Source organism: Mustela lutreola, chromosome 7, assembly GCF_030435805.1.
Source record: "Mustela lutreola isolate mMusLut2 chromosome 7, mMusLut2.pri, whole genome shotgun sequence".
NCBI classification, from domain to species: Eukaryota; Metazoa; Chordata; class Mammalia; order Carnivora; family Mustelidae; genus Mustela; species Mustela lutreola.
This window is the reverse complement of record NC_081296.1, coordinates 66702618-66728252: the sequence shown is the minus strand read 5'-3', so window position 1 is coordinate 66728252 and position 25635 is coordinate 66702618. Positions and strand designations below refer to the sequence as shown.

At 56.1% G+C, this 25635-nt stretch overlaps 2 protein-coding genes across 5 annotated transcripts in view; one reads left to right on the top strand and one right to left on the bottom strand.

Annotated features, from left to right (window-relative positions):
* The first annotated feature begins 3069 nt into the window (after positions 1-3069).
* On the top strand, positions 3070-5101 carry ANKRD63 (ankyrin repeat domain 63). Its single transcript, XM_059179673.1, has one exon. It carries the CDS (start codon positions 3795-3797, stop codon positions 4941-4943), a length of 1149 nt encoding a protein of 382 aa, XP_059035656.1. The 5' UTR covers positions 3070-3794; the 3' UTR covers positions 4944-5101.
* Positions 5102-9257: 4156 nt separating this feature from the next.
* Positions 9258-25635, bottom strand: part of PAK6 (p21 (RAC1) activated kinase 6) — a 36241-nt gene continuing 19863 nt past the window's right edge. For all 4 annotated transcript variants that reach the window (XM_059181143.1, XM_059181145.1, XM_059181144.1 and 1 more), the window contains 8 exons: positions 21482-21690; positions 19903-20562; positions 13783-14295; positions 13537-13670; positions 13059-13185; positions 12808-12933; positions 12230-12364; positions 9258-10853 (listed from right to left, as the gene is read on the bottom strand). In XM_059181143.1, coding sequence (XP_059037126.1) covers positions 10686-10853; positions 12230-12364; positions 12808-12933; positions 13059-13185; positions 13537-13670; positions 13783-14295; positions 19903-20562; positions 21482-21685 — 2067 coding nt within the window. In that variant the 5' untranslated portion in view covers positions 21686-21690 and the 3' untranslated portion in view covers positions 9258-10685. The remainder of the gene's footprint in view (positions 10854-12229; positions 12365-12807; positions 12934-13058; positions 13186-13536; positions 13671-13782; positions 14296-19902; positions 20563-21481; positions 21691-25635) is intronic.

Here is a 25635-nt window from a genome sequence, read left to right as displayed (position 1 = left end):
TACGTCAAGGGAAGGGTTCCTACCCCCTTCTCAGTCCCATTGCTGACTCAGATACCAGAGTCCCCTGCTGACTCACCCCATCCCCTGCACCCCCCACTCCTCCCCAGCTCTCTGGATCTCCCAGCCATGTGCCACCAGGCCCAACCCTGCTGAGCTGGTGCAACGTGACAGGCTGAGGGGGCTGGTGATACTTGAGGAGGAAAGAAGGGGGTCTGGGAGGGGGTGGCCAGCGGCAGACAGAGTGACAGACTGCAGACAGGAGCCTAGGAGCCTAGCGTAGCACGCCTCTGGGAAGACGCCCTTTTGCCAGCCTGGGGCCTGCAAAGGGTGAGGCTCGGCAGGTGGAGGGGAAGTGAGTGGGGAGTGCCGATTGTGCGCCTGCCTGCTCCCTGCCGCAGCTCCTTCTCCTGTCAGCCTTCGGCTCCCTAAGCGACAGCTTCTAATTCCGGCTGTCGGGGCCTCAGTGCTCTGCAGCACACGCGCAGCGGTTTTTTTTTTTTTTTTTTTTTTTTTTTTTTCAGTTTTGCTATTTCTTTTCTGTTCAGAACATACTGAGCCTACGGAAAAGTCAGAGCAAAGGCTCTGGGGCCTGAGACATGCCACCATCCCATCCCAACACAGGCCTGGCCGGGCTGGGGGTACCAGTTGGAGCAAATGCACTGGCTGCTCCTTCTGGACAGTGGCCAGCAGGGCACTCTGGGCCAGTCTAGGGCGAGGCCCTAACAGGGCCCTGCTTCCGCTCCTCAGCTTCCCTGCAACTGTCTCCACCCCAGCAGGAGGGACACAAATGAGGCAGAGTTGTCTCAGAGAAGCTCACAGAGGAGGGGCCCTGGTTCTTTAGGACCAAGCAGGCACCCATGCCATCTTCCCACTGCTTTTCTCCTCTCCCTGCACTGGGTGACCTCCAGCTTGTCAGGCTGGCCTGCCACACACAGATTCCAGGGTTACCTCCTTCTCCGACTCTGGAAACAGAAGGAAAGGAAGAAAGCAATTTCCCTCATGCTGCAGAAAAGGGCAATCGATTCATGAAGGGAAGAAAGTCTTTCTTCTGCTATCTGAGTAGAAGGAGAGCTTTCCTGCAACCCTCCTGGGGTTGGATAGTCTGTGTCCCCCCCCCCCCAGGGTGACACTCCAGGTGAGGCCCCCACGTCTGGGGGTGAGACATGGCTTTCTACACTCTGAATAACCTAACCTTACAGCTCTTTCCGTGAAACTCCCTAGCTTGATCTTGCCTAAAACAGGCAGAGATAGCACTGTGGGCTTCGTTTTGCTGAGAAGGAAGGCCTTCAAGCTGGGACTTAATTCTGAGGTCAAATGCCGTGCCCTTTCCGTGGCACCATGAGAGAAAATCGGTAGAGCAGGGGGGATTAGAGAACGCAAAAATGATAAAGGGGGTAGGGGCTTGACAGTATATACAGGCATACATCACATGCACTGCCCCCCCACCCCAGAATAGAGGAAAGTGGGAGACCCTGCTCCATGGCTGTGCCCAGGATGCTAGGTGGGCATCCCTGAAGCCTAGGAGCTAGAGAAAGGCAAGAAGCCTGCAGCGCAGGGCCCTGTGTGCTCTTCACCACTCACCTATCTGGACCCACTGTCTCCTTCCCAAAGGCGAATCCTCTCCTTGCCCAGAACCTTTTCCCAGACAGCATCTTATCATGGCTCCGCCCAGCCTCACAACAGCTGTATCATTCCCCTTATTGCCTATCTTCCATAGGAAGGTACTTGGTAAAGCAGCTCTCAGTACTGTCCCCTAGAGGTGTTTTTCCTGCTTCCATGTCTTTGCTTCAGGAACCCTGTCTGGAATGTCTTCCTTATTTCCTGGAAGCCAGATTCTCCCCCGCCCCCCATCCTTGAAGACCACCTCCAGATTGCCCTGGAGCACCTCACACCTCGCTCTACCTTTCCCTCTAGGCAGTGGCTTGGTTTTGTTTGGATATAACAGGTGTAGCCAGCCCTCTGCTGATAGCCTCTACACTTTTATGCTGATCTTGTCTTCCTGCTTGAGAGGGATGGTCTCTTCTCTCCAGAACTGAGCTTCTGCTTCTGTATTTCCTACAGCTGGGGAACACAATGCCCAGCTCGGGAAAAGTCTCAGTAAATTCTGTTATGAGTTGATAACTGATTCACTTCTTTAGACTTCACAAATAATTCATTCTACCCCCCACCCCGGTAGCCCCCTCTGAGGAGCCCTGACTCCCCTCAACACAGGCCTGAGCACCACTGCCCCCCACCTCAGGAGGGAGAGGGGATGCGGTTTTTCCACCCCCCAGTGACGCTGGCTCTCTCCTTCCCTTCCAAATGGGTCAGCTAGTAGTCAAAATCAGAGCCCGGTGGGCTGGGGGTGGTTTTGTGCTTGGGAGGGAGACGAGGACCGTAGGGGAGCCTTGCGTAGGTCTCTCACATTTTTCCGGGGTGGCGGCCGGGCCCCGAAGCGGTGGGGAGGCGGCGCGGGGGAGTCGTGAACGCGGCAGCAGCACTCTCGAATCCCCAGGCGCCCGCCCTGGCCGCCGCGTCTCGGCTCCGCCCGCCTGTCAGCCGCCGGGAACCGGCGCTCGGGCGCGTGGTCGGGGTTGGAGACGTCGGAGATTGGAGGGCGCAGTCTCCCCGCCACCCCCGCTCCGAGCGAGCGTGTGCGGGAGGAACAATTGTATGCGAGTGCGTGATTCGCTACACTTCGAGTGGCAGTTCTCAGCCAGAATAAGCGCCCCTCACCCCGCGCGCAGCGCAGCGCAGGTACCCCCACACCCCCGCCAATTACTCGCTGTTCGCCTTTTGCCGCCGCCACCCAGCTCCATTATGGTCAGTTCTGCCCTAATGGGGTCCCATTTCCTTCCTCCTGGATCGCTGGGAGGCAGTCCTCCGCCTTCCTCGACGGGCGCGAGGTCCTAAGTTTGTAAGGCTCCGAGGGCACCGACTCCGGTAGGGGCGGAGAGCGGGGAGACGAGACGAGACGACTGTGACTTTGGGATTGGCCTGGCCTGGTGCATGTGGCCCCCCAGCTAGCAGCCACCGCCCGCGCCCCGCAACCGCCGCGGCAGCCCCAGGGGAGCGCGGAGGAGGAGCCGCTCCCCGACTTCGTGGCCCACGAAAGGGTGGGGGTCAGGGGCGGTCTCTCCCGCCAGGTGCGCTCCTGCCCTGACGGCTCAGCCCGCTTCCCGGGCAGCCATTGCCGTGGAGACCCCCGAGGCTATAAAGCCGGATAAGCAGGCAGGCGGCGACTTCCGCGCCACTGAGCCCCCCAAGTAAGGAGCAAGCGCCCCGGTGTGGCCCGGCCCCCGCGAGCGGGGAGGAGGCGGAGGAGCGGCGCCAGCAGCTTGAGGAGCGGCGCGCCCCGCCAGGGCTGGATGCAGGCGCGCACGGCGGGCGCCACCGTCTCATCGGGGGAGCGGGGGCTGTCCCGGGTGAGGGTGAGTGGCGCGGCTCCAAGCCACAAGGGGAGGAGGGGCACCGGGCAAGCGGAAAACAGCGGGACAGACAGAAGGGGGCCGAGCTTTGGCTCCCGTAGTCTCGTGGCGGGCCAGGCGCGGAGCCCAGAGTAGCAAGCAACCTACACCTCCAGGCGGGAAGCCCAGGGAAGGAGCTGCGAGACGCCAGGCGTGCGGCCCAGGAGCGGCGGGGGAAAGGGATCCGCTGGGGCACAAGAGTGGAAACGTCGGGACCCTCGACTGCAGCCACCCACGCGCTGAGGGAGCCACACCAGAGCACCAGTGGGGCCAAGAGCCCAGCGGGGCGCGGGAACAGGGGCGCCCCCGTGCGGAGCTGCCGGCCGCCTAGGAGCGGCGGCCGGGGCCATGCTCAAGCCCAAGGACCTGTGCCCCCGAGCGGGTACGCGCACCTTCCTGGAGGCCATGCAAGCGGGCAAAGTGCACCTGGCCCGCTTTGTACTGGATGCGCTGGACCGCAGCATCATCGACTGCCGCGCGGAGCAGGGCCGCACGCCGCTCATGGTGGCGGTGGGGCTGCCGGACCCCGCGCTGCGTTCGCGCTTCGTGAGGCTACTGCTGGAGCAGGGTGCGGCCGTGAACCTGCGGGACGAGCGCGGTCGCACAGCGCTCAGCCTGGCGTGCGAGCGCGGCCACCTGGACGCGGTGCAGCTGTTGGTGCAGTTCAGCGGCGACCCCGAAGCGGCCGACTCGGCGGGCAATAGCCCAGTGATGTGGGCGGCGGCGTGCGGCCACGGGGCGGTGCTCGAGTTCCTGGTGCGCTCTTTCCGCCGCCTAGGCCTGCGCCTCGACCGCACCAACCGAGCGGGTCTCACCGCGCTGCAGCTGGCAGCCGCTCGCGGCCACGGGACCTGCGTGCAAGCCCTCACCGGGCCCTGGGGCCGCGCAGCTGCCGCCGCCGCGGCCCGGGGCTCCAACTCCGACAGCCCCCCCGGCCGTCCGGCTCCCGCGCCCAGCCCGGAGCGCCGACGACCCAGCCCCCGCCGTTTACCTCGGCCTCTCCTGGCGCGCTTTGCGCGAGCTGCCGGCGGCCACGGTCATGGCGGCGAGGCTGGGTCAGGGGGCAAGGGCTCCGGCCGGCACCGCGCACAGGGCAGCGAGAGGCCCGAGCTGGGCCGGAGCATGAGCCTAGCACTGGGTGCTGTAACCGAGGAGGAAGCGGCTCGGCTGCGGGCGGGAGCATTGATGGCCCGACAACACTCGCCCCAGTCTTCAGGGTCCGGGCGGTGGCGTTCGCAGGAGGTGCTGGAGGGAGCGCCTCCGACCTTAGTGCAAGCCCCCATTGGCCTGAGCCCCCACCCGGAGGGCGGCCCCGGCTCTGGCCGTTTGGGTTTGCGCCGACGTTCCACAGCTCCAGACATCCCCAGCCTGGTCGGGGAGGCCTCAGGGCCCGAGAGCGGCGCGGAGTTAGAGGCCAACGCTCTGCCCTACTCGGTGCCTGGGCCTCAGCCTTGGCAGGGGGACACGGAGGCCGTGGTGCTGCACGCTCAGCGGTAAACAGCGTCGAGGTTGAGCCCTGCTCCTCCTCCTCTTATGTCTCTCCTCTGCTGGGATTTCTTTTTTCCAAGTCCCTCATTTTCCTAGCAGTTTCCCTGGCCTGTGATCCCATAATCTGTCCCCACTGCCCAGACAAGACCCCTAATCTTCTCTCTGAAAAGAAGCCCTATTTTATTTATTTATTTATTTATTTATTTATTTATGCTTGTCGGTATTCCCTGCCTAGGTCTCTCACCTTCCCTACAGCGTACCTTTCCTGTCCTAGAGGGGAGGAATAGAAGATGGATTCTGGAGACTAGACAGCCTTTCAGCCAGGAAGATGGACCCCCTACCCTGAGCCCTAAGGCTCGGTTCTGAGCCTTGCCGACTCCTGCTGGGTCACCTCCTCCTTACCCCTTTCATACATCGGCAGCCAGGCAGCAGAAGAGCTTGACTTGTAGAACAAAGACCTAGTCTCCCCCCTTTGCCTAGTGATGTGCCCCGTAATGTCGCAGGCTACTGAAGTCTCCCTTCCTAGGTGTTGGAGACAGAAAGCAAGGAGACCAGTCTTTGAGCCCTTCTGGACAGGAGGGCTGATTATGAAGGAATCTAGAGGTTAAGGTTTTCTGGGGGAAAAGCTCCTGCCTCCAGAAGATGAGATCATATTTAGGGGTGGGAGAGGCCCTGGTATTGAAGGCTAATTGTCCCCTGAAATAGCTTCTGGGTAATTTCAGCTCCCACCGGCAGACCCAGTTTTCAGCTTCATGATGTGGGGTCATTGGACTATAGCTACGCCTGTGGAGCCCAGCTCCCAGCACCTGAGCCCAGCTTCAGCTGGGCGGCATTTGAGTTTTACCTTTGAGGTCTCACCCCTCAGGGTCCAGCCTTATTTCCTCTCACTCTTAGAGCCTGAAATGGAAAGGACTTGGCCCTTCCCTGCTCCCACCACTTCCCAGCTCCCCTGGCAGTGCACGTGGGTTCCCCCCTAGGGTGGAATGGTTGGGAAGGCTTGGTTTAATTGTATTTCTTCCAATCCTCAAAGAACTCGTGTTTTGAGTCTTTGTATATGAAGCCGAAAGCAGCGGGTCTGATCCGAGGCTTAAGAACCTGACAATATCTCTTTAAATAGAAGCTCTGCGAGGGGGATAATTGACTGAAGTGTTTGCCACGTTAAACGGCGGCGCGCGGGAGTCGGGAAGCCCACACGAGCCGCAGGTCCGGGTTTAAATTACATCAAACTCCTGAGAGAGCTGGAAGGGGGCTGTTAAAGGGCTCCTGCTTCTCGCTGGGCCTTTAATGGAGGGCAGGGCGGATGATGGATGCTGGAGGTCGAGACCAAGGACCCCTGCCTCTGCCGAGGAGGCGCGTGGGACGCTGGCCCGGCCCAGCTTCATTACTGGGCAGATTAGTGAGTCAGAAGCAACCGTGGAGAGGTGGTTAAATGCCCTTTCCCGGCAGGTTCCTTCCTCTTCCCCTCCCTCCCTGCCTTCCCCTTTGTGCAGGCCTGAGAGGCTGGCGGGGGTGGGGAGAGTTTTAGCCGATCTGGAGAACGCGTGCCCCAAGATCTTGCGAAAGCGCTAGCACAGGTATCTGTGCGTCCAGCCCGCAGGATCGTTGGCGCTTGGGGGCTCTCTTTGTGAACCCTGAAGGTTGAACGTGCAGCGCCTCACCCGTCTGAAGTGGGGTCCTTTCAAGACGTCGATCTATATACGCCTTTGCAGAACGGAAGGTTTCTCACGTGAACTCTAAGGAAACTGCCCGGAGCGAGAGTGATCTGTGCTGAGATACTGGTCCCGGAGGTGAGCAGCCCTGGTGTAGGTGTCAGACTCCTCCCAAATCTTTCCACTTCTCCCTAAGGTCTGCAAGGCCGCGCCCTCTCCCCGCGCCCTGCGCTGGACGTGATCTCTGGTGCCCCCTGGTGGCAGCGCTGAGCTTTCCTCGCGGCGCCCGGGCTAGCAGTTTGGACTTCTGGTTTTACTAGGGATCGTCGCAATGTACTTCTCCCTCTGTGTGCATTGACCCATGGAACCCTCTTCCTCTAGCAGTATGTTAAATCCGGATACTTGAAGTCATTTCCCAGCAGTGAAGTGAGGGACAGTAAACACAAAAACTCGGATTTGGAATAGCAGGAGCCCAGACCTGTCTTCACTAAGGACCCCAAGATCTTCCAAGTTAAGGCTCCCAAGTTCAGAGAGCTTCTGCTCTGTTCTGAACAATAGGAGTCTCCAACCCCTTGTTTATAATTTCTGAAGCTTGGGACCTGCACTGTTTTCTTCTGATGAGATTTGCTTTCATTTTGGGGTGTTTTGCCCTCCCCCTACTCGTTTCTTCCCATACACCTGCCTCTCCTCAGTACCACTGTCTGGGCGGTGGAACAATACAGATGCACTTGAAAAGCCAAAAGGAGAGGATCTGGGGTGGGATGGGGGATAATTGGACATCCCAAGTACAAACTCAGTTTTTTTTGTTTGTTTGTTTGTTTGTTTCCTGATCCTGGCTTGCTCACTTATTCCCTGTCTGTGTTTAATTTTCACGCAGGTTGTTTTTTTTTTTTTTAAGATTTTATTTATCTATTTGACAGACAGAGACCACAAGTAGGCAGAGAGGCAGGCAGAGACAGAGAGATGGGAAAGCAGGCTCCCCGCTGAGCAGACAGCCCAATGTGGGGCTCCACCCCGGGACTCTGGGACCATGACCCAAGCCCAAGGCAGAGGCTTTAACCCACTGAGCCACCCAGGTGCCACCTTCATGGAGTTTTTTTTTAATGGTGTAAGGATACAAGTATTTGGCTTCTTCAGAACATAATAAGGTCTTGGTTGAACATTAGGTAGGAGGTGCTGTCATCTTTCAAATGTCGCTGACCTGTGACTTTCTGGTTCATTGTCACCCTGGGGCCCTCCTTCCTTATTGAATAAACAACCATGAGGGCTCATCTCCACCGAATTGCCAAGGGCTTGGTGGTTGAAAGCAATGTTCTTAAAAAAAAAAAAAAAAACCACAGCAGATCTTTCCTGTCTGCACTGAATTGTGTTTGACTGACTTGCTGTTCTTGCAGATTCTTACTGGGCCCAGCTCTGTGCAGAAGTTCCCTGTGTCCCTGCATTTTGCTCTCCTGCTCTTCCTACTCATTGTCAGCCCCAGAGCTTTGACGCTGGGCTGGGGTCCTCTCGAGCTCACTCCACTTTAGAAGAGACTTTTCTAAACCGTTTTCTTTTCCCAACTCTTGTTGCTTTCATCATTGTGCAGAATTGCCCAGGCCACTGGATCTCGGTACCCTAACATCAAGCTCAGAACTAGTCTGTGTGGGAGGCTAAGTGACGTACACATACGCTTTTGGAATGACACTGTGGTGGAAGGACTATTAGAACTCAGAAGAATAGTTAATAAATCCAGTATTATTCAGTTGCAAGAACTGGCCTCTCTTTGCCTTGCCAACGGCTCCTGATTGGGCGCTCCCTTTGGGGTGGCAGAAGGGTGTGCTTGCTTCCTGGCAAGCTTCCATCTTCCATCAGCCTCCATCCCTGCCTGTCCCACTAGGCACTGCGGCTGCATCCTGGAGGCAGGACTGAGTTGGTGGACTAAGACCCTCCAACCAGGGCAGCTGTCTGGGTGGGACTGCTTGCGGAGAGCAGGAAAAGGTCGGCATGACTCCTGGATGCTGCCTGAGAGGTTTCCCTGAACCCTGGGCTGGGGTGGGGGGAGCGGAGTGGAGGGGGCTGGGGGACGCAGGATGAGCTCTCAGGAAGGCAGTGCTGGAACCAGAGTCAGAGCTAGAAGTTGAAAGAGAATTCCAGCCACCTCCCCTACCTGCAGGACTAGCACCAAGGTCTCTTGATTTTCAGCCACCAAACTGCTCTTTGATAACCCCTCAGTTCTGAGAACCGAAACAGACTGCTTTCTCTCTGGAAGCAGCTCCAGGCCACTTCCTAGGGAAAGCCTGGGGAGAGCAGCCTCTGACTTGCCTTAGAGTGAGAAGCGAAAGGGAGAAGGGGGGCACTGAGGCAGAAAGTGGTTATAGCCCTGGTGGCTATAACCGGAGCCCCTCTGGTACCAGCAAGCACAGCCCATGGCCCTGGGCCTTCCTGGCGGGGTTCTGGTCCCTTGGAAGGAGAGCTCTGTCTCTTTCTCATCTATTTCAGCCCCGAGGGCCTTTCACTTCCTGTTTCCCTCCTTATCTGCCTTCACGGGCCCACAGGCCACCAGGGAATTGGGTTTTCTGTGGACTTGGAGTGGCTGCTGGGGAGCTTACATGGTGGGGAAGGGGGCAACCAGACCCCCACTGCAAGTATCCAGCTTGAAGACGCCTGGCTCCGTTCTCAGAGACAACAGCCCAGACGTTTTTGAACACTCAGTTTAATTTAAAACAGGCACAAGTGCAAACAATTCACAAAAGTTTCTAGGGAAGATGCTTTTGTTTTTTAAAACTCTGACCTTTAAAAAAGTCCTTGCAATTTTTTTTTTTTTCCGGCCCCAAAGCAGGCCATTGGGGAGCAGAGGAATCTAAAAATATTATCTAGATAGGGTCCTGACACCTGAAGTTCTTCCCTGGATTCCCTGACTCACAATATCCCTGAAGGTGGGGAGGGAAGGGGGAGGAGGGAAGAAGCAAGGGCAAATGGTTTGCACAAAGGGGGTACCCATTTTCTTGACAGGATGGGGCCCCAGGAGGTGGTTCACCTCCCCCCAGACCAAGATTTTGAAAAAGAACAGGTCCTTGATGACCTGGTTATTGAGAGGAAGCTCATAGCCGAAACACAGTGTGTTCCCTCACCATTCCTGTCTCGGCTCTTAGACTCCAGCGTAGAGGAGAAACTTGGAAATTTGCCAAGCCCCTAGGATGTATTAGACTCAATGCAGCGCTGTCTGCTGGTCAGGTAGAAGCAAAGGACTTGGGAGGTGGGAAGCCAGGCCAGGAAAGCAGGTCCCTTTGGAGTAGAACTTAGTGGCAGAAAGATTGGGAAAACTTTACAGAAGCTGGCTGTGGGTGACCTGAAGGGAGCCAAGCTGTCAGAGTGACCATCTGTCACTTACACACACACACACACACACGTGCACGTGATGTTCTCTCCATACTGTAACGTGAGACCACGTTTACCACCAACTCCATTCTTTCTCTTTTACCCAGAGCAACGCTCCACCTCCTTCCCTGGCCTGTGAGCAGGCTGGTCACACTTTGGGGCAGGCTGTGCAGGGAGAGTGGATGTCAGTGCAGGTGAGTTGGGAAGCAGGTGCAGGTTGGACTGTACCTTCAGGAAGTCAGACACGAGGGAGGAAGACAGCTTCAGGCAGTAGAAACCTTCCCCGTGGCCCTCTCAAGACCCCAGGGTTTAGAGTTGGAGCGGAGAACAGCAGCTATCCTGGGGAAGACCAGCAGTCTGCCCTCTTGGGTAGCCTGGGATGCTTGTGTACATCTATCTTTAAAAAACTGCAGCAGCCTTTTCGGCTGGGTTGGCCATAGTGGCCAGCAGTGCTGGTCTCCAAGTTTCTTAGAAATATCCCTGTGCAAATGACAAAGGGTCATCCTGTAGAAGGGGTCTCCGTCATCCCAAAGGCAACTGGGGACTCTCTTGGGAGAGAGAGAGACCGAGGGGCAGGTCCGGCCTGGCCCAGTGGGCGGAAGGGCAGGAAGGTGTGGGTGGGGTTTCACATTCAATCTTTGGAGAGAATACTGAGAGAATGAGGCAGGCGGGCCCTGCTGGTGGGCTGACAGCCCAGTGTCCCCTGCCTGGGGGTATTGGTGGCAGGTGCGCTCTGCAGGTGGGCTCAGCAGGTGGAGGTCTGCTTGCGGTAGAGCTGGATCAGGGGGACCAGGCACTCAGGCAGCCCCGTCTGCAGCAGGAAAGGGTGGTCCAGGAGCTCCTGAGCCGTGGCTCTCTCCTGGGGGTCTCGCACCAGCATCCGTTCCAGGAAGTCTCGAAGCACTGGGGAGACCTGTGGAGAGAGGGCAGCACTGAGAGCAAGCTGCCGTATGCAGTCACTTTGGGGTGACTCGTCTGCCCATCCCCACCATCACTGGAAGGTCTTAAATTCTCTTGTTTCTTACTTCCTGGCCGCTCCCAAGCTCGGCAGTTTTCAGATCATCAATTAGGTAAAGAAACTTGGCCTCAGTCCAGAAAAATGGCTAGTTCACCTCTAGGGGGTGCTGCTGAGCAGAGGAAGGAAAATGCCCTGCTCCTGGGGAGCCCGGCTGCAAATACACAGCCCTTTCTCCACCCTGCTGCTGGAGGCTCTCAACCTTCAGGCTCTGTGGCTTTGTGGAAGGGGCATGGCATTGGTATTAGTGATCCAGTCCTGGGTCTATCCCTGATCTTTGACAAGTTGTGATTTTCTCTAGACGTCAGTTCTCTTATCTGTCCAATGGGCTAATGATAAAATGTGCTTGCCCTGTCTTTAGTGAAGATCAAAAAAGAGGCTAGGGGTGAAGTGTCTTGAAAAATAGAAAAGAGCAAAGTGAGACCTGACAAGGAAGATTTCTTTAATGCTCTAAGCCTTGGAGTCTAAGTCAAGGGCTTATCTTGGTTCATTTTGAGCCAGTATCTCGGGATGAGGCTAAGTCTTGGGCTGTTGCCCAAGGCTACGTCCTCTGGGCAATTAGCCAACTGGAAATCTCCTGTATGTGTTGGTCCTGGGGCTGGCAGTGCAGGCTCCAAGGACCAGTGGTCTGGGAAGGTGTTTCCTGACTGTCCTCCCATCCAGCTGTGCAGGGGCCACAGGAGTATTTTATCATTTAGGGACTGGATTTCAACCCTCTGCGACATTTCTCACTCTGGCCACCAGATGGCAGTGCCATTTTGCTGCCCTGTGCTGACCTGGCCACCAGCAAGGGGTGTCCGCAGGTAAGGCCTTGGGTGGATTTGGCAGAAAAGGTTAAATGCATGTGCACTCACATGTTCACTGGTTTTAAGGGAAAACCTGTGGCTCAGATGTGGCCAGGATGTGCACTGGTGGAGGACAAACTGATCTGCTGAACGAGACTAGGAACACTGTGCCATGGGATGGCTCCCCTGACAGAGGCAGTGGAGGGGCTCCTGCTCAGTTAGCTTCTCTAGAATTCCTCCCCAGGATATCAGGGATTCCTGGCAGCCTTGCTTTCCCTTCTCTCAGGCTCCTGTCAATTGCCTGCAGGTGGAAACTTGTTCGAGGGGCCACAGGAGTTTGCCACAGGCTTTGTGTGGAGAAGGCAGAGCCTTTTCTGGGAGCCTCTGGCTTCCGTGGAAGGGAGAAGGTGGGCCTAGGAACCCAGGCTCCGGTCCCCTCAGCCTCAAGAAGAATGGGGTCAGCAGGGTCCATTATGAGCACTGACTGACCTTGTGAGAGTTTTTCAGCCTGGGTGGGGGGCTGTCCCGGAGCCTCTTCATGGCCTGCACTGGGGAGTCACTGAAGTACGGTGGCTCGCCGTCCACCATTTCAATCACCATGATGCCCAGGGACCAGATGTCTACCTGTAGGAAGAGAATGTCCGGGATGGTGCTGGCCAGAGTAGGGCCCCTGGGTAGCAGTGTGTTGCACAGGGACGGGAGCAGCTGGCCTCCTTCCTGGCCACCTGCCCTGTGACCAGTTACTTCCTGCATGAGTGCCCACTGACTGGAGGGACAGAGCTGTCAGCCATTCTTGGAGACTGGCCATCAGACACGAGGAAGCCTGGTCATACCCCACCTTGCCCATGAGCTGCAGGAGGGAACAGTTTGTGGCAGCAAAGTCATAAGTGAGGGCAGACCCATTCATGAGCTGGTAGGGGGCACTGGGAAGTGGGGTAGGGTATGGACTAAGTGGGAATCCGAAAACCAGGGCTATTTGGGGGAGGGATGTCTCTGCAGGGGCCACAGGAGCTGTTTGTTCCCAACTGGAACTTCTGGGAGGATGGGGGCATGGAGGGACTGCTTACCTCAGTCGCATACAGAGACCTGGAGATCACCTCAGGAGCCATCCAGTAGGGGGTTCCTACCAGGGACTTCCTCTTCGGCACATCTTTGCTGATCTGAGCACAGAAGCCGAAGTCCGAGAGTTTCACCTGTATTTGAGATGGGGTAGGTCGCGGAGGACAGGGAGTGGTGAACTAGGAGCAGGAGCTGAGTAAGCTCCAAGCTCAGACACAGGGGGCGGGGCACAGGCACGCCAGGTTGGGGAGGGCCCTACCCTGCCATCAAGGGTCAGAAGGATGGAGTCACTTTTGATGTCCCGGTGGATCACACCCTGGGCATGCAGGTAAGCCAGAGCCTGCAGCACGGCCTCACACACAGTGGCGATCTGCTCCTCGTTCAGCCTGGACAGGGAAGGCCAGGCCACAGACAGAAGAAGACATGAGCTTTAACAGAACTGCAGGGCTGGGCAGATCGGGTGCCCCTGGGCCCAGGCCCCATAGCTCCCGGGCAATACACGCGGGGGTCCAGTCAGGCCAGAGCCTTGGTGGAAATGGGCCTGGACCGAGGCTGGAGACCCCCACCCCACTCCCCTGAACCCTCCTGGGTCTGTAAACCCGAACGGACAGGGGGGTGCTCACGGTGATGTGACAGGCACCCTGAGTTTTCCTGGCCTGAGGCTGCTCAATTCCCCTGCTGGGACAATGATGGGAGCAGCCAGTGCTCAGAGCCCAGCCCCTGCCCCAGCTGCTCACCTGACTTGGGAGACGATGTCCGTGAGGGCCCCGCCCTGCAGGAACTCCATAAGCACCCACAGCTCCTCACCCACCAGGTAGCTCTTGTACATCTCCACCACGTTGAGGTGCTGGTAGTCTCGCATGATCACCACCTGGGGAGCAGAATGGGGAGGGAGGGTACCTGAGTGCTGGGCCCGGTGCCCATGGCCCCGCTCCCGGACAGTCATCCTCAGCGCCGGACCCTGTCCCGCCATCTCCTCCCACCTCATTAAAGAGCAGCTCCCTGCGCTGCTGCTTCCTGAGGTCCATCATCTTGACAGCCACCTGGCGGCCCGAGTGCTTCTCCCGGGCCAGGCAGACAATGCCCGTGGAGCCCTCGCCGATCTTCACGTAGCTGTCCAGCAGCATCCGGGGGTCACCCTGGTCCACCACCATCCTGAGCGCAGCCTTGAACTGCTCGTGTGTCACAACACCTGTGTCCTCACCAGCCAGGGCGCCCTTGGCTGCTGCAGGGTCCTGGGGCAGGTACAGGTTGCTGGTGCTGATCTGGGCTTGCCTGGTGCGTGGGGAGCCCGCGGGGGAAGACCGGCCTGGGGTGGGGCCGGCGGCCGTGGGGGCTGTGCGGAGGGACTTCTGGGGGCTGCTGGTGTCCGAGGTGGTCAGAGGGCTGAAGGTCCCCATGGGTGGGTCCGAGGGCAAGGACTGGGCCTTGGCCACCAGGCTCGGTGGGGGGTCTTTCTGCAGTGGTGGTGGTGGTGGTCGGAAGGAGGAGTTAGGCTGCAGGGAAGGAAAGAGGAACAGAGAAGGATTTGGCTGTGGGAGCATTTGGAGTGACCTTCCCAGAAGCAGGGGGTGACCTCTGGACAGGGGCGTGTCTGGCAGGGCATTGGACCAAATAAGGGAGGTGCCATGGGCAAGGATTTTCAAAGGGAGCCGAAGCCGAAGTTCATGCTCAGGAGCTCAGCCCCCAGCATTCCCAGGTGAGCGGCTCTTTATATCCGCTCTGCCTCTCCCGGGAAGCCGAAGAAAGCAGAGTCTCTGGGGTGTCCTCTGCTGGGTATTTCTTCCTGGGTAATTGACAGCCAGACCCCAGGGAGGCCACCAAGAGGCCGTCTTCCCTCTGTACTGCTGGGCTGTGTGGGGAATCTGGGTCAGAAGCATTCTGCATTCCTGGGGCGCTCTCACCCAAGGGCCCATGTGGGCGGAAGAGGCCCTGGACAGTGGCGGGGTGGCGGGGGGGGGGGGGTCGGTGGGCAGCACTGCAGCTGGGACTGCTCCCCAGCCCAGGGCAGGGAAGCCACAGCAAGGGGTCTGCTAGCCCCACTCGTGCCTGACAGCAGGAGCTTGTGTGTCTGTCCTGAGAGTATGTCCCCAACAGAGGACCACAGAGCTGTGTTACCCTCTGGGGGGTTCACAGGTATGTCTGCCGGGGTTGGGAACTGGTGCCAGAGAGATCTGGAATTAGGAGGCCAGGGGAAGGGAGATTTCCTAGAGGCCCCCAGAGCAGCCTCTGTCCCAAACAGGACTCCTGGCTGATGACTGCCCCGCCCCCAAGGAAGGGAAGGGGGCACGCCCTCCCCAATCCTTATGGCCTCTGGCAGGGAGGGAGGGAATGAGTGGCAGACTGGGCCTCAGTGAGCCCAAGGCCCAGCCCTGAAGCCTCTGAGGCTCCTGTCTTTCAGGGCCCAAGCCCTCCAGCCAGCCTGGCAGGAAAGCATTCCCTCCTTGGGTTCTCTCTAAGGAGCTGGCGAGGTGCAACGTGATCCTTCCCAGCGATTATATGATTTTAGAAGGGGCACCTGGAAAGGGCTCTAAGTAACCTAACAAGGGACACTTGAGGGGCTGCAGAGAACTTTCCAGAAAATCTCAGAACCCATCATATGGCAGTTGTCTAGTTGCCCACTGGGTCCTGGTCCAGATCCCCAGAACTGCAACAACCTCCAAGAAATCTCCCTAAGTGCTTAGCTTGGGCCAAGGGACCCCAAGTCTGGGCCTTGGATCCCACCAGGCTCAGTAGAGCCCTGTCAACATCTTCTGACCTTCTCCCCAGGCTTCAGGGTGCCCCCCCTTACCCAGTGCCTGATCTTGCCTAGAGGGGAGCATGTACACAAGTGCCCTTGCCAGCAGCGAGCCGAGCTGTGGCAGTCTGCCACCCCCGCCCCACCTGCACACTCCAAAATGTGCACCAGCCTCTGGCAGGCTATGCCTGGCGCGGGCTCAGCCTTCACAGCCAAGGAGCCAGGAGAGCGTCCCAGCACTGCTGCACAACTCCATCCTGCCCGGTGAGCACCTCTGGGGAGTAAAGAGACCCTCCCATGTCTTTGCCAGCACCCGACCCTCACCCACGTTTCCCCACTCTGTGTAGTGGAGCAGTGGGACCTCTGGACTTGGGGTCATGACCTAGACTCCAGTATGGCTCCTGCTCTGACCAGCTGTGACTCTCAGGCAACTCACTTTCTCTGAGCCCACCTTGTCTGTCAGGGCACGGTGATCTGGGGAGCTGGAGAGAATGCAGAATCCTGCTCCAGTAAGTCCTTAGAGCAGTGACTCTGCATTTTAACGAGGCCCCTGGGCTCTGATGCCAGAGGACTGTGGACTACCACAGGAGCAGCTTTGGACAAATGGGCTCTGTGATTCCTCGGCCTCATGGAGGCTGTGGGAGGGCTGGGACTGGGGGTGCGGGGAGCATGGTCACGTCTGAGGCTGGGAGGCCATGTCCTGGGAGCAGAGGTTTCACAGGACAGCACCCTACACAGCTCACTTGGTCACACAGTCACCGAGGCAGCCCCCAAGGCCCAGTAAAAAGGTTGCCTGCTGGCCTGCAAGGTGCGGCTCACAGAAAACATGCTCTCTGAGCATCTGGGTCGGACTGGATAGAATGTGGGAGCCCAGAAGCATCTAGAGCTTCTCTTGAGGTTGCTTTCATCACCCTTGATCTGTCTCTACCTGGATGTCAAAGGCAGGCTCTAAAATAATTCCCTTCACCTGCTGGCCTCTTGGCCCCCTACACAGGCCAGCTCTGTTCTCTGGTTGAGCTGGCTTGGGCGGCGGGGTGGGGGAGGTGAAGCCAGGCGCTGAGATGGGCCAAGGAGGGGATTTGCTCCCCCTCCACTGTCAAGGCCCCTATGGAGACACTGTTGCAGGCGCCTGCTGAACTCAGAGGCCAAGGGTGCAGCAGGGGTGACTGGCTGGCTGGAAGCGGCAAAGAGCAGGGATCCAGCCGAGGGCCCATCCCCAATGTGGCCTGGGACATGGGATGCGGGGTAGTCTGGTCTTCACTTCCCCAAGCTCTGGACCCGAGCATCCCTTTGTTACCCTCTACAAGAAGGGAGCTTTGACTTAATGTCACCACAAGAAAAGTCCAGAGGAAACCTCTTAAGCCATACCAAGAAAGGGAAAGGGGGACAAAAGATGGAGTTAGTTGTTACCAGCTCTGGAGTTCGTTTTGTGACTGAGACATCTTCTTGGGTGGGAAGCCACCAGAAGGGGCGTGCATGTGGTTACAATGACGCCATCTGCCTAGACCATGGCAACAGGGCCAGGCTCTCCAGCCTTGGGCTTGGGGGGCTATAATCTAAGTGCCTTGGAGGCAAAGGCCATGTCTTTAATATTTTAAAAATAATAAAGCCGTTTATTGAGGGTGTCCCACTTCGACAAGGCCCTTAAATGCATTATCTCATTTAATTCTCATAACCTCTGGTTGTTTTATCTTTGCAAGGGTGCTATTATTACCTGTATAAGTCGATAAGGAAATGGGCTCAGAGAGGTTAAGTAACTTGCCCAGAGGCACTAAATGGTAAGAGCAAGGTTGACTTCGTTCCTGGTTAGCCTGACCCTTCATCTCTCAGCTGTGGTCCTAATGGATGTCCTTAACATATAACAGAGTACAGGGTACACAGCAGGTGTTTAACCAAGATGTGCTGATTTTGTTGGGGTCTTTTGACTTAGCCTTTTTGCCTAAGAGGAACCACTTCTAAATCTCCCCAGTTCCTGTCTTAATGCTTTGGCCTCCCTGCCCCAGTCAGGCCTCGAGGTCTTTTGTTTTTAGTCAAAGTGAGTAACTGTGGCCACGCTTCCTGGTACAAAAGCCCTAAAACCACACACCCTTCTGTAGCCTCTCCTGGCCCGAGGTGGCAATTGGTGGCTTGACCTCCAGGGCACCAGTGTCCAACCAGGTGCTGAGGGTCCTGAAGCAAGCCCTGGGGTGTACGGAGGTGCAGAAGGCTGGCTGCTGGTTTGGTCTGGTGGGTCCTGGGGCTGTGGGGGTAGGGTAGGAAGCTGGACGCAGTGGTTCTCAACTGGGGCTGATTTTATTCCCTACCAAGGGACATCTGGCAATGTCTGGGGGGCATTTCCGGGTGTCCCAGCTGGGAAGTGCTATCTGCGACTAGTGGGTAGAAGCCAGAGATGCTATTACATATCCCACAATGCACAGGACAGCCCCTAGGACAAAAGATTACTTGACCCAAATGTCACTGGGGCAGGGGGTGAGAAGCGCTGGCCCAGATCAGTGGAGAGGAAGTCTCTCTCCTGGCTTTTAGAGGCCTGACTTGAAAGTATTTCTCTAGAAATATATGCCCCAGGTGCCGGGAAGGAAACCATTGCCCTGGGTTGGGAATGGTGGTGTCTCCAAGCCCTAGGCGACGATCCCGTTTCCACTGCACACCCTGCTGCAGTGGCCTATGGTAGATCCTTGGTAAAATGCAGGATGAACAGGCCTACTGTGGCTGGCTGGACAGCCTGTTCCCTGCTGTGGGGTACTGGCAGGAGCTCAGAAAAATGCAGGTCACGCCCAGCCCAGTGTTGATACCCCCTTTTTCCAAATCCCCCAAACCCCGCCACAGGATTCCCAAGAGGCCAGCGAATAAGCAAGTTCCAGTTCTCACCTCCTGGGTACTTGTTCGGCTCTCCACTCCCCACTCCACAGGGGAGCCCAGCCTGCGTCCTTCATCCCAGTGATGGCACAAAGCCCAGAACCTTCCCTGGGTGCCTTGGGCTGGCAGTGACTTAGAAAGGTTGAGGGTCCAGGCCACTCCCCAAACTCTCCACCCAAGTCCTGGCTGGAGCACACTCAGATATCACCACCGCTGGGGAGGCGCCAGGCTTGTTCTGAAAGCCCTCGGGGGACAGGAGCTCTGTCACTCGTGTCACTGTCACCCGTTGTTTCTTCGGTCTGACTTCCCAACCTCGTGCTGCAGCATAAGGTCATTTCTGCCTGCCCCTCGTGAAGGAGGTGCAGATGCCATGATCAGGAAGCCCTGGGGAGCAAGAGCCCGAAGGGCCCTCTCACTGCTGCCTTCCCTGACTCTCTCTCCACCCCTGGGACTTCCCCAACCCTCTCTGAGCCCACCTTCTCATTGGCCAAATGGGAAAGGATGGTGCTGTCACCACAGACAGGACATCACAGGGCGTGGAAGAAACAAGTGCAGTCTCCTCTGCCCGCCAAGAAATGTCCCTTCACTGTTTCCTATTTCACAAGAAAAATCTGTGCATTCCAGGCTGTGGCACGTGCCAAAAGTTGGCTTTCCTGCTGCTCCCGGGCCTAGGCAAACTCAGCCCCCCAGCTTTTCACAGAGCACACAAACCCCAAAACAAATCATCACCGAAACAGTAAATGAAACAACCTCTCCAGAAAAGCGGAGGGGGACACCTGGGTGGCTCAGCCGGTTAAGCGTCGGCCTCTGGGTTTTCCATTCAGGTCATCATCTCAGCGTTGTGGGACTGAGCCCCACATCAGGCTCTGAGCTCGGCAAGGAGTCTGCTCAAATTTCTCTCTCCCTCCACCCCTCCCTGCACTTGTACTCTCTCTCTCAAATAAATAAATAAGTAAATCTTAAAAAAAAAAAAAAAAAAAAAAAAAGGTAGGGGCAGGGGAGGAAGGGAAGAATCCTCCTCACCAGAGAAGGGGTTCACATGAACATCTGTGACTCCTGAGGGAGAAGCAGTTCAGGGAACCTCTGGTCGCCCTCAGGAGGGCACTGGGGCAAGCGAGGGGTGGAGACAGAAAGAAGCTCTGAGGAGAGGGAGGCCGAGACTCTGCCCCCAACCAGTGTTGGAGCACCCGTCTCTGCCACGGCCTGGCTGGGGGTGTTTGGGCTTATCATCAAAGGTGATTGCCTCCCACTGTGATCCACCCAGACACACAGTAGGGGGCAGGAATGAAAGTCCCTCGGAGGCCCCCCAGAAAGTGAGCGGGCCTGCAACCTCACTTGGACTCACCAGGGCTAAGCGTCTGGAAGACCAGAACTCTCAGCTGGTTCAGGATAGACTCCTCAGCTGAGGCTCTTGATCATTCTGTTCTCTTTCGCTCTCCCTAGCCTGACCCTGTAAATGGGGAAGGCCGGGCTCCCCGGCCCTGCTGAGGGCTGCCCCACCCCCACATACCTTGTTCTGGGAGGGAGGGCCCGGCTTGCTGCTGCTTGCAGTGGCCATGGCCGTGGCAGGAGTAGACAGGAACATGCTTCTGAACAGCCTGCGCTTCAGGCTGCTCTCCTGGGTCTTGGGGCTGGGGCTGCCCTCCCCGCCTGGCCTGCCTGTGGCCGAGCCCACCAGGCAGGACTGTGGCCGGGCCTCCTCGGAACCATGCCTGGCAGCCTTGGTCCTGCGCCTGCTGGTGGCTGCGGGGGGCGAAGTGCCAGGTGGCGAGCTCTGTAGGCAGGCCCCCAGCTGCAGACAGCGCTGCGTGGCGCCCTGGAACTCTGCAGGGCCTAACGACTGGGCCTTTGTGGCCAGCCCATTGGGGAGGACCCTCGGGCTCTGTGGCTCTGGCCACGGCATCGGCCTGCGGCCTGCTGGTGTGTCCCCGTTGCAGCTGAGGTAGAGGCCATGGGGGTCAGTGTGCTCAGACTGGGGGCTCTGCAGGTACATGTCTGGGTCCATGGCCCAGTGCTCGTCCCCCAGCAGCCCCAGGGACTGTGCCCGCCGCCGGCTGGTGGGGCTGCGGCCACGCAGGGTGTTGGAGCTGATGACCGACAGCTTCTGGATGTCATTGAGCAGCCCTGAGATGTAGCCGTCCGTGGGCACCGAGCTGCCCCGCACCACAGTCTGTGGGGGAGAGAGAAGAGCATGAGCCAGCGGCCTGTTCATGGTAGGAAGCCTCCATGGGGTGGGGTGGGGGAGCTTCTTGGGGAAGGACCCCTAAGGACCTCCCTTCCTGTGTCATCCATCTGGTCCATAACTTTTCAGCTACTCCTCAGGACCATGGCAGGTCAGACCCTTGCGGGGGTGGCGGGGCGAGGGGTGGGGCAGGAGAGGGGACAGACCCTTGTGGGGCGGTGAGGTGGGGGGGCGGGGAGGGAGTCAGAGAGCCAAGGAGAAAGCCTATTGTCATGGGGCTCGCAGTCCAACAGCACAGACAGGGGGTAAACCCCTGAAATGGAGTGGGCAGCTGAGCTTGGGGAGCTGAGGGGGTGGGGTGAGGGAGTCCCTCTCGCCTCGGGGGGCCTGCTATCATTCTCTAGCTCTATCTGCGGCTTTATGGGAGATATATGGAGCTCCCAGAGGAGGCAGCAACCAGGGCAGGGCTCTCCTCCACGTACACTGACAGGCCCCTGACTCCAACTCCTCTTGCCCTTCTTGACCCACACACCAAAATCCCCCTGGTCTGGGAGTCCCAGCCCCAGCTGCAGGTCCAAATATTGCACAGGACACACTTAATGCTAAAAGATTATGTGGTGTTACCTGAAATTCAAATTTTGCTGGGCATCCTGCAATTTGATTTGCTAAATCTGGCAACACTCTCAGCCTACAGAGAGGGGCACCCCAGGCTCCTTCTCCCTGGAAATGGAGTCCTCGCCCCAGGTGAAGCTCATGGTGGGCTGGGGATATGAGAACAGCCCATTGATCGATAGCTGGTGATGAGGTGGTCCCTCCAGGGCCTCTGTGGTCTGGCCAGGCATGGGCTTCTGCGGAGTGGAAAAGGCTGACCTCAGCAGCCCCGACCTCCCGCCCCTGCCCACCTTACCTTCATGGGCTGGAGCTGCACCCGCGTAATGCGAGAAGGGTCCACCACAGGCTTGGGCCGTCGCAGGGTGTCCAGGATGTTCTGCCATTGTGGCGGGAGGCCCACAAACTTGCCTTCTTTGGGGTCGAAGGAGGTGTGGACGCGGTGCTGGAAGTTCTGTGGGGCTGAGATCTCAGGGCGTTTCTTCTTTTTCTTTCGGAACATGGTGCCTGCATGGGGAGGATCGAACTGAGCTCTAGAGGGGCTTCATGGCTGCCTGGCCCTGGGAAGCATAGGTGGCTGCAGTGGGTGCTGGGGTCCCCCTACCCCCACCCCACTCAGGGCTCCCTCCCGCCAGCCCAGGGCTTCCCCTCACCTCACGTCCCTACTGCTTCACGGATATGGCTAGCTCCCAGCGAAGCAGTCCCAGAAACAACAAAAGTGCCAGAAATAAGCCAACACAGACTATAAACAAGGAAAAGAGGTGTCTGTCTTCTTGTCTGTGCCAAGTCTCCTGCCGAGCAGGCAGACTCTGGGGGTGTGTTTTTATAAGCTCCAAAGCCCATTACAAATATCATTCCACTGTCGAATAATTTAAAAAGGGGAGAGAGGGAAGCAAGCAGGCAAATTCCTTTTATGAAGCAAGTACGACTTTGACTCTTAAACCAGGTAAGAATAGGGCAAGAAAAAGAAAATTTGAACCAATCCCACGTATGAACAAAAGTGAAGGTCCGAAACTAAATGAATAGACTGAATCCAACAGTATGTTACAGGGTTTTTTTTGTTGTTGTTTAACTCAGATTAGTCCTGTGATGGTCCAATGACAGAAAACCTATTTATGTGATAAACAACATTCATAAAAAGCCAACATGTTATCCAGTCTGGGGCCATGTATCATAGGACCAGGAGCCCCCAAAAGGGCCCTCTTGGTCACCAAGTGCTTGGCCCTAATTCCAGCAAGGTCCTGAGTCAAGGGCACATCTGGTGTGGGTGAGGACAGCTGTCAAGGCGTAAGTCTCCCCAGGGAAGAAAGCGCCTCTCCACTTTGGGCCCTTTTCCCTGGAGTCTCAGAACTCCGGGCAAAATATCACTTGCAGCCAAACCTCTGTCCCTTGCTGATCTGGACTTTGCCTAAGGCTCTCTGAGCAATGTCGACAGGGACGTGGGCATGCAGATGTGAGACGGGGAGACCACAAACCCAGCGTGAAGTGAGGACTCCGGCTTACCTTCCAGGAGTCCCGGGCCAAGACCACATGTGGATGGAAGACTCACTTGAATGCTTCTGTCTCCGAAGGAGCTCAAAGCAGCTCAATGGGGTTTTTTGTTTTTAATTTTTTTTCCTTATCGTGGAAAATACACTCAGTGGGCTCTACTGTCCCTTGGAAAGGTCACTTCTAGGTTTTAAGACGCAGACACGTTTGTTTCTTGAATTGCATGATTGCCTCATTCATCTGTCCCACAGCTTTGCCATGAGGAATTCAGCACCTGTGAGTCAATGTGAATCCACATCCTGTGTCTTGGAGTGTCAGCCGCCTTGGTGGCCTTGACACTGGGCCAACTACCAAATGCTCCCTGTAGGCAAACCCACGTGTGCAGGAGCCCCACAGAGGGAGCCCTTAGGAATGAAATACACCTGCTGAGCTGCAGGCGATTGAAGGGAGACTTCCACTAATTTGGGGAGACTCTGAGCAAGCTCCTTAAACGATTTGTGCCTCAGGGCTCTTCACTTATAAAACGGGGTTAGTAAAGGCTGCCTCACAAGGCCTCAGGAGGCTTCAGTGGGCAGACCCCCAGTGAATGGGGGCTGATTCTCTTTTTGTTGCCTCTCTGTGCACCTCAGGGCCCTGCAGTTACTGGACGGGAACAGATCCAAATCCAAGAGAGATGCCCAATGCCTTTCCTTGCAGATTCGCTGGTCAAAGGACCATGCCTCATTTGGGGGACCCGGGAGCCTCACTGCCTCTCCATTGTGTAGACGCTTTGTGGTTTGGCCTCCTACCTCTCAGCCTTTGGCTCCCAGAGTCCTCATTCTGCAGTCCTGCGCTGATGGCCTCACAGATAGACCCTCTGCCCTAAATTAGCTTCACTGATGGCTTCACTGCCGCCTCCCCATCCCCCTGCGCCTCTCTGTGAACTCAAACTCTTTTGCAGGTGTGGGGACATACCCGCAAGCTAAAGAAGAGTGGGCTAATACTTTTAGCCCCAAACATCCTTCTTCCCAACTCTCCCAGCCCCACCTGAGTGCCCAGCTTTTTCTGCAGGAATGCATGGAGACAGTAGCATTAGCAAATGGTAAATGGCTCTGGGATCCCCCTCCTGAGAACAAGTTTTTCCCAGAGGCAGTAGGACACTGCAGAGTCATAGGACCCAAGGTTGTGGTAGTGAGGGTGGGGAGCTGCTGGAAACAATGACCTGAGCTCAGGTTTTGGAGGAGGGGAGAATAGAGCCAGAAATCAGGGCCAGTTACTTTGCCAACAGAAATCCCCACCTCAAGAGAGGCTGCTAAGACACATCTAGAATGTGGTGAGGCTAATACTACCTGGGACAACACGATTGTGTACCCAGAAAATCGAAAAAGATCTACATACAAACTGCTGGAATTAGATAAGTGAATTTAGATGGTCCCTGAATCAAGGTCAATATAAAGAAAAAAATCCGTTTTTATTTCTTCATACCAACAGCAAACAAATAGAAAATATATATATACATATATATTTTTTAAAGATTCTGTGGTACAATGGGGAATAGATTCTTAGTCTCAGTTTCCTGTTCCTGGCATACAACTCCTAACATCCTTGCAATCCCAGATGGAAAGAATGTTCCAACTTTTGGCCCTGTCCCACCTCTGGGGAAGGAGTGGGGCTGATGATTGGGTTAATTGTCAATGGCCAATGATTTAATCAATTGTGCCTCTGTAATGAGGCCTCCCTAGAATAACCCCTCAATGACAGGATTCTGGGAGCTTCTGGGTTGGTGCACACATCAAGGCAGTGGGAAGGTGAGGCAGCTGGGCAGGGTGTGAAAGCAGATCTGTGCCTCCTACCCCATCCCTTCCCATATGCATCTCTCCCATTGGGTTGTGCTTGGCTTGTATCTTTTATGATGAGTGAGTTCCGTGAGCCATTCTAGCAAATTATAGAACCTGAGAAGGGGCTCATGGGAACCCTCAACTCGTACCCAGCTGGTCAGAAGTACGGGAGTCCTGAGACTTACAACTGATATCTGAGGCGGAGGACGGCTTGTGAGACTGAGACCTTGGGGTCTGTGCTTACTCCAAGTACTGCCAGAATTGAACGGAATTGTTGAATAGCCAGTTGGTGTCTGAAAGTCGAAGAAATGGCCGCAAGAGAGAAAAAACCCTTCTCATTTGCTGTCAAAAGTGTTACTAGGGAGACAACCCCTCAGACACCATTTCCCATTTTACATTAAAAATGTCAAATCCTAGGAATAAACCTAGTCAAAGATGTACCAGTTCCCTACATTGAGAAGCAGAAAACATTATTAAAGAAATTAAAGAACATTCATAGATTGGAAGACTCGATGATATAAAGATATCAATTATTTCCAAATTAACCTACAGATTTGTTTCAATCTCAATCAAAATCCCAGCATAGTTCTTTTGGTAGAAATTGACAAACGGGGAGCCTGGGTGGCTCAGTCGGCTAAGCATCTGCCTTTGGCTCAGGTCATGATCCCGGGGTTCTGGGACCAAGCCCCACATTGAGCTGCCTGCTTAGTGGGGAGCCTGCTTCTCTCTCTCCCTCTGCCTTTCTCCCTGCTTGTGTTTTTTCTCTTGCTCCCTTGCTCTCTCTCAAATAAAGAAAATCTTAAAAAAAAAAAACTCTAAAAAAAAAAGAAATTAACAAGCTGACTCTGCTCCAAAATGTACAGAGAAACATAAAGAATCAGAAATAGTAGACACCGTCTTGAAGAACAAGGTTGAAGGATTACACTACTAAATATCAAGATTTATGGTAACAGTACAATAATTGATATAGTGTGGAACTGGCACAAAGACTGACAAATCGCCCAATGGTAAGAAGAGAGAATCTAGAAATAGATCCAGCCATAAAAGGTCACTTGATTTATGACAAAGGTGACACTGCAATATGGTAGGGAATAGATGATCTTTTCAAAAAATGTAGCTGAAACAATTAGATATCCATATGGAAAAA

What these genes read in the sequence shown, in the direction of transcription:
- ANKRD63 (XM_059179673.1), top strand. Translation starts at nt 3,795, where the DNA reads ATGCTCAAGCCCAAGGACCTGTGCCCCCGAGCGGGTACGCGCACCTTC.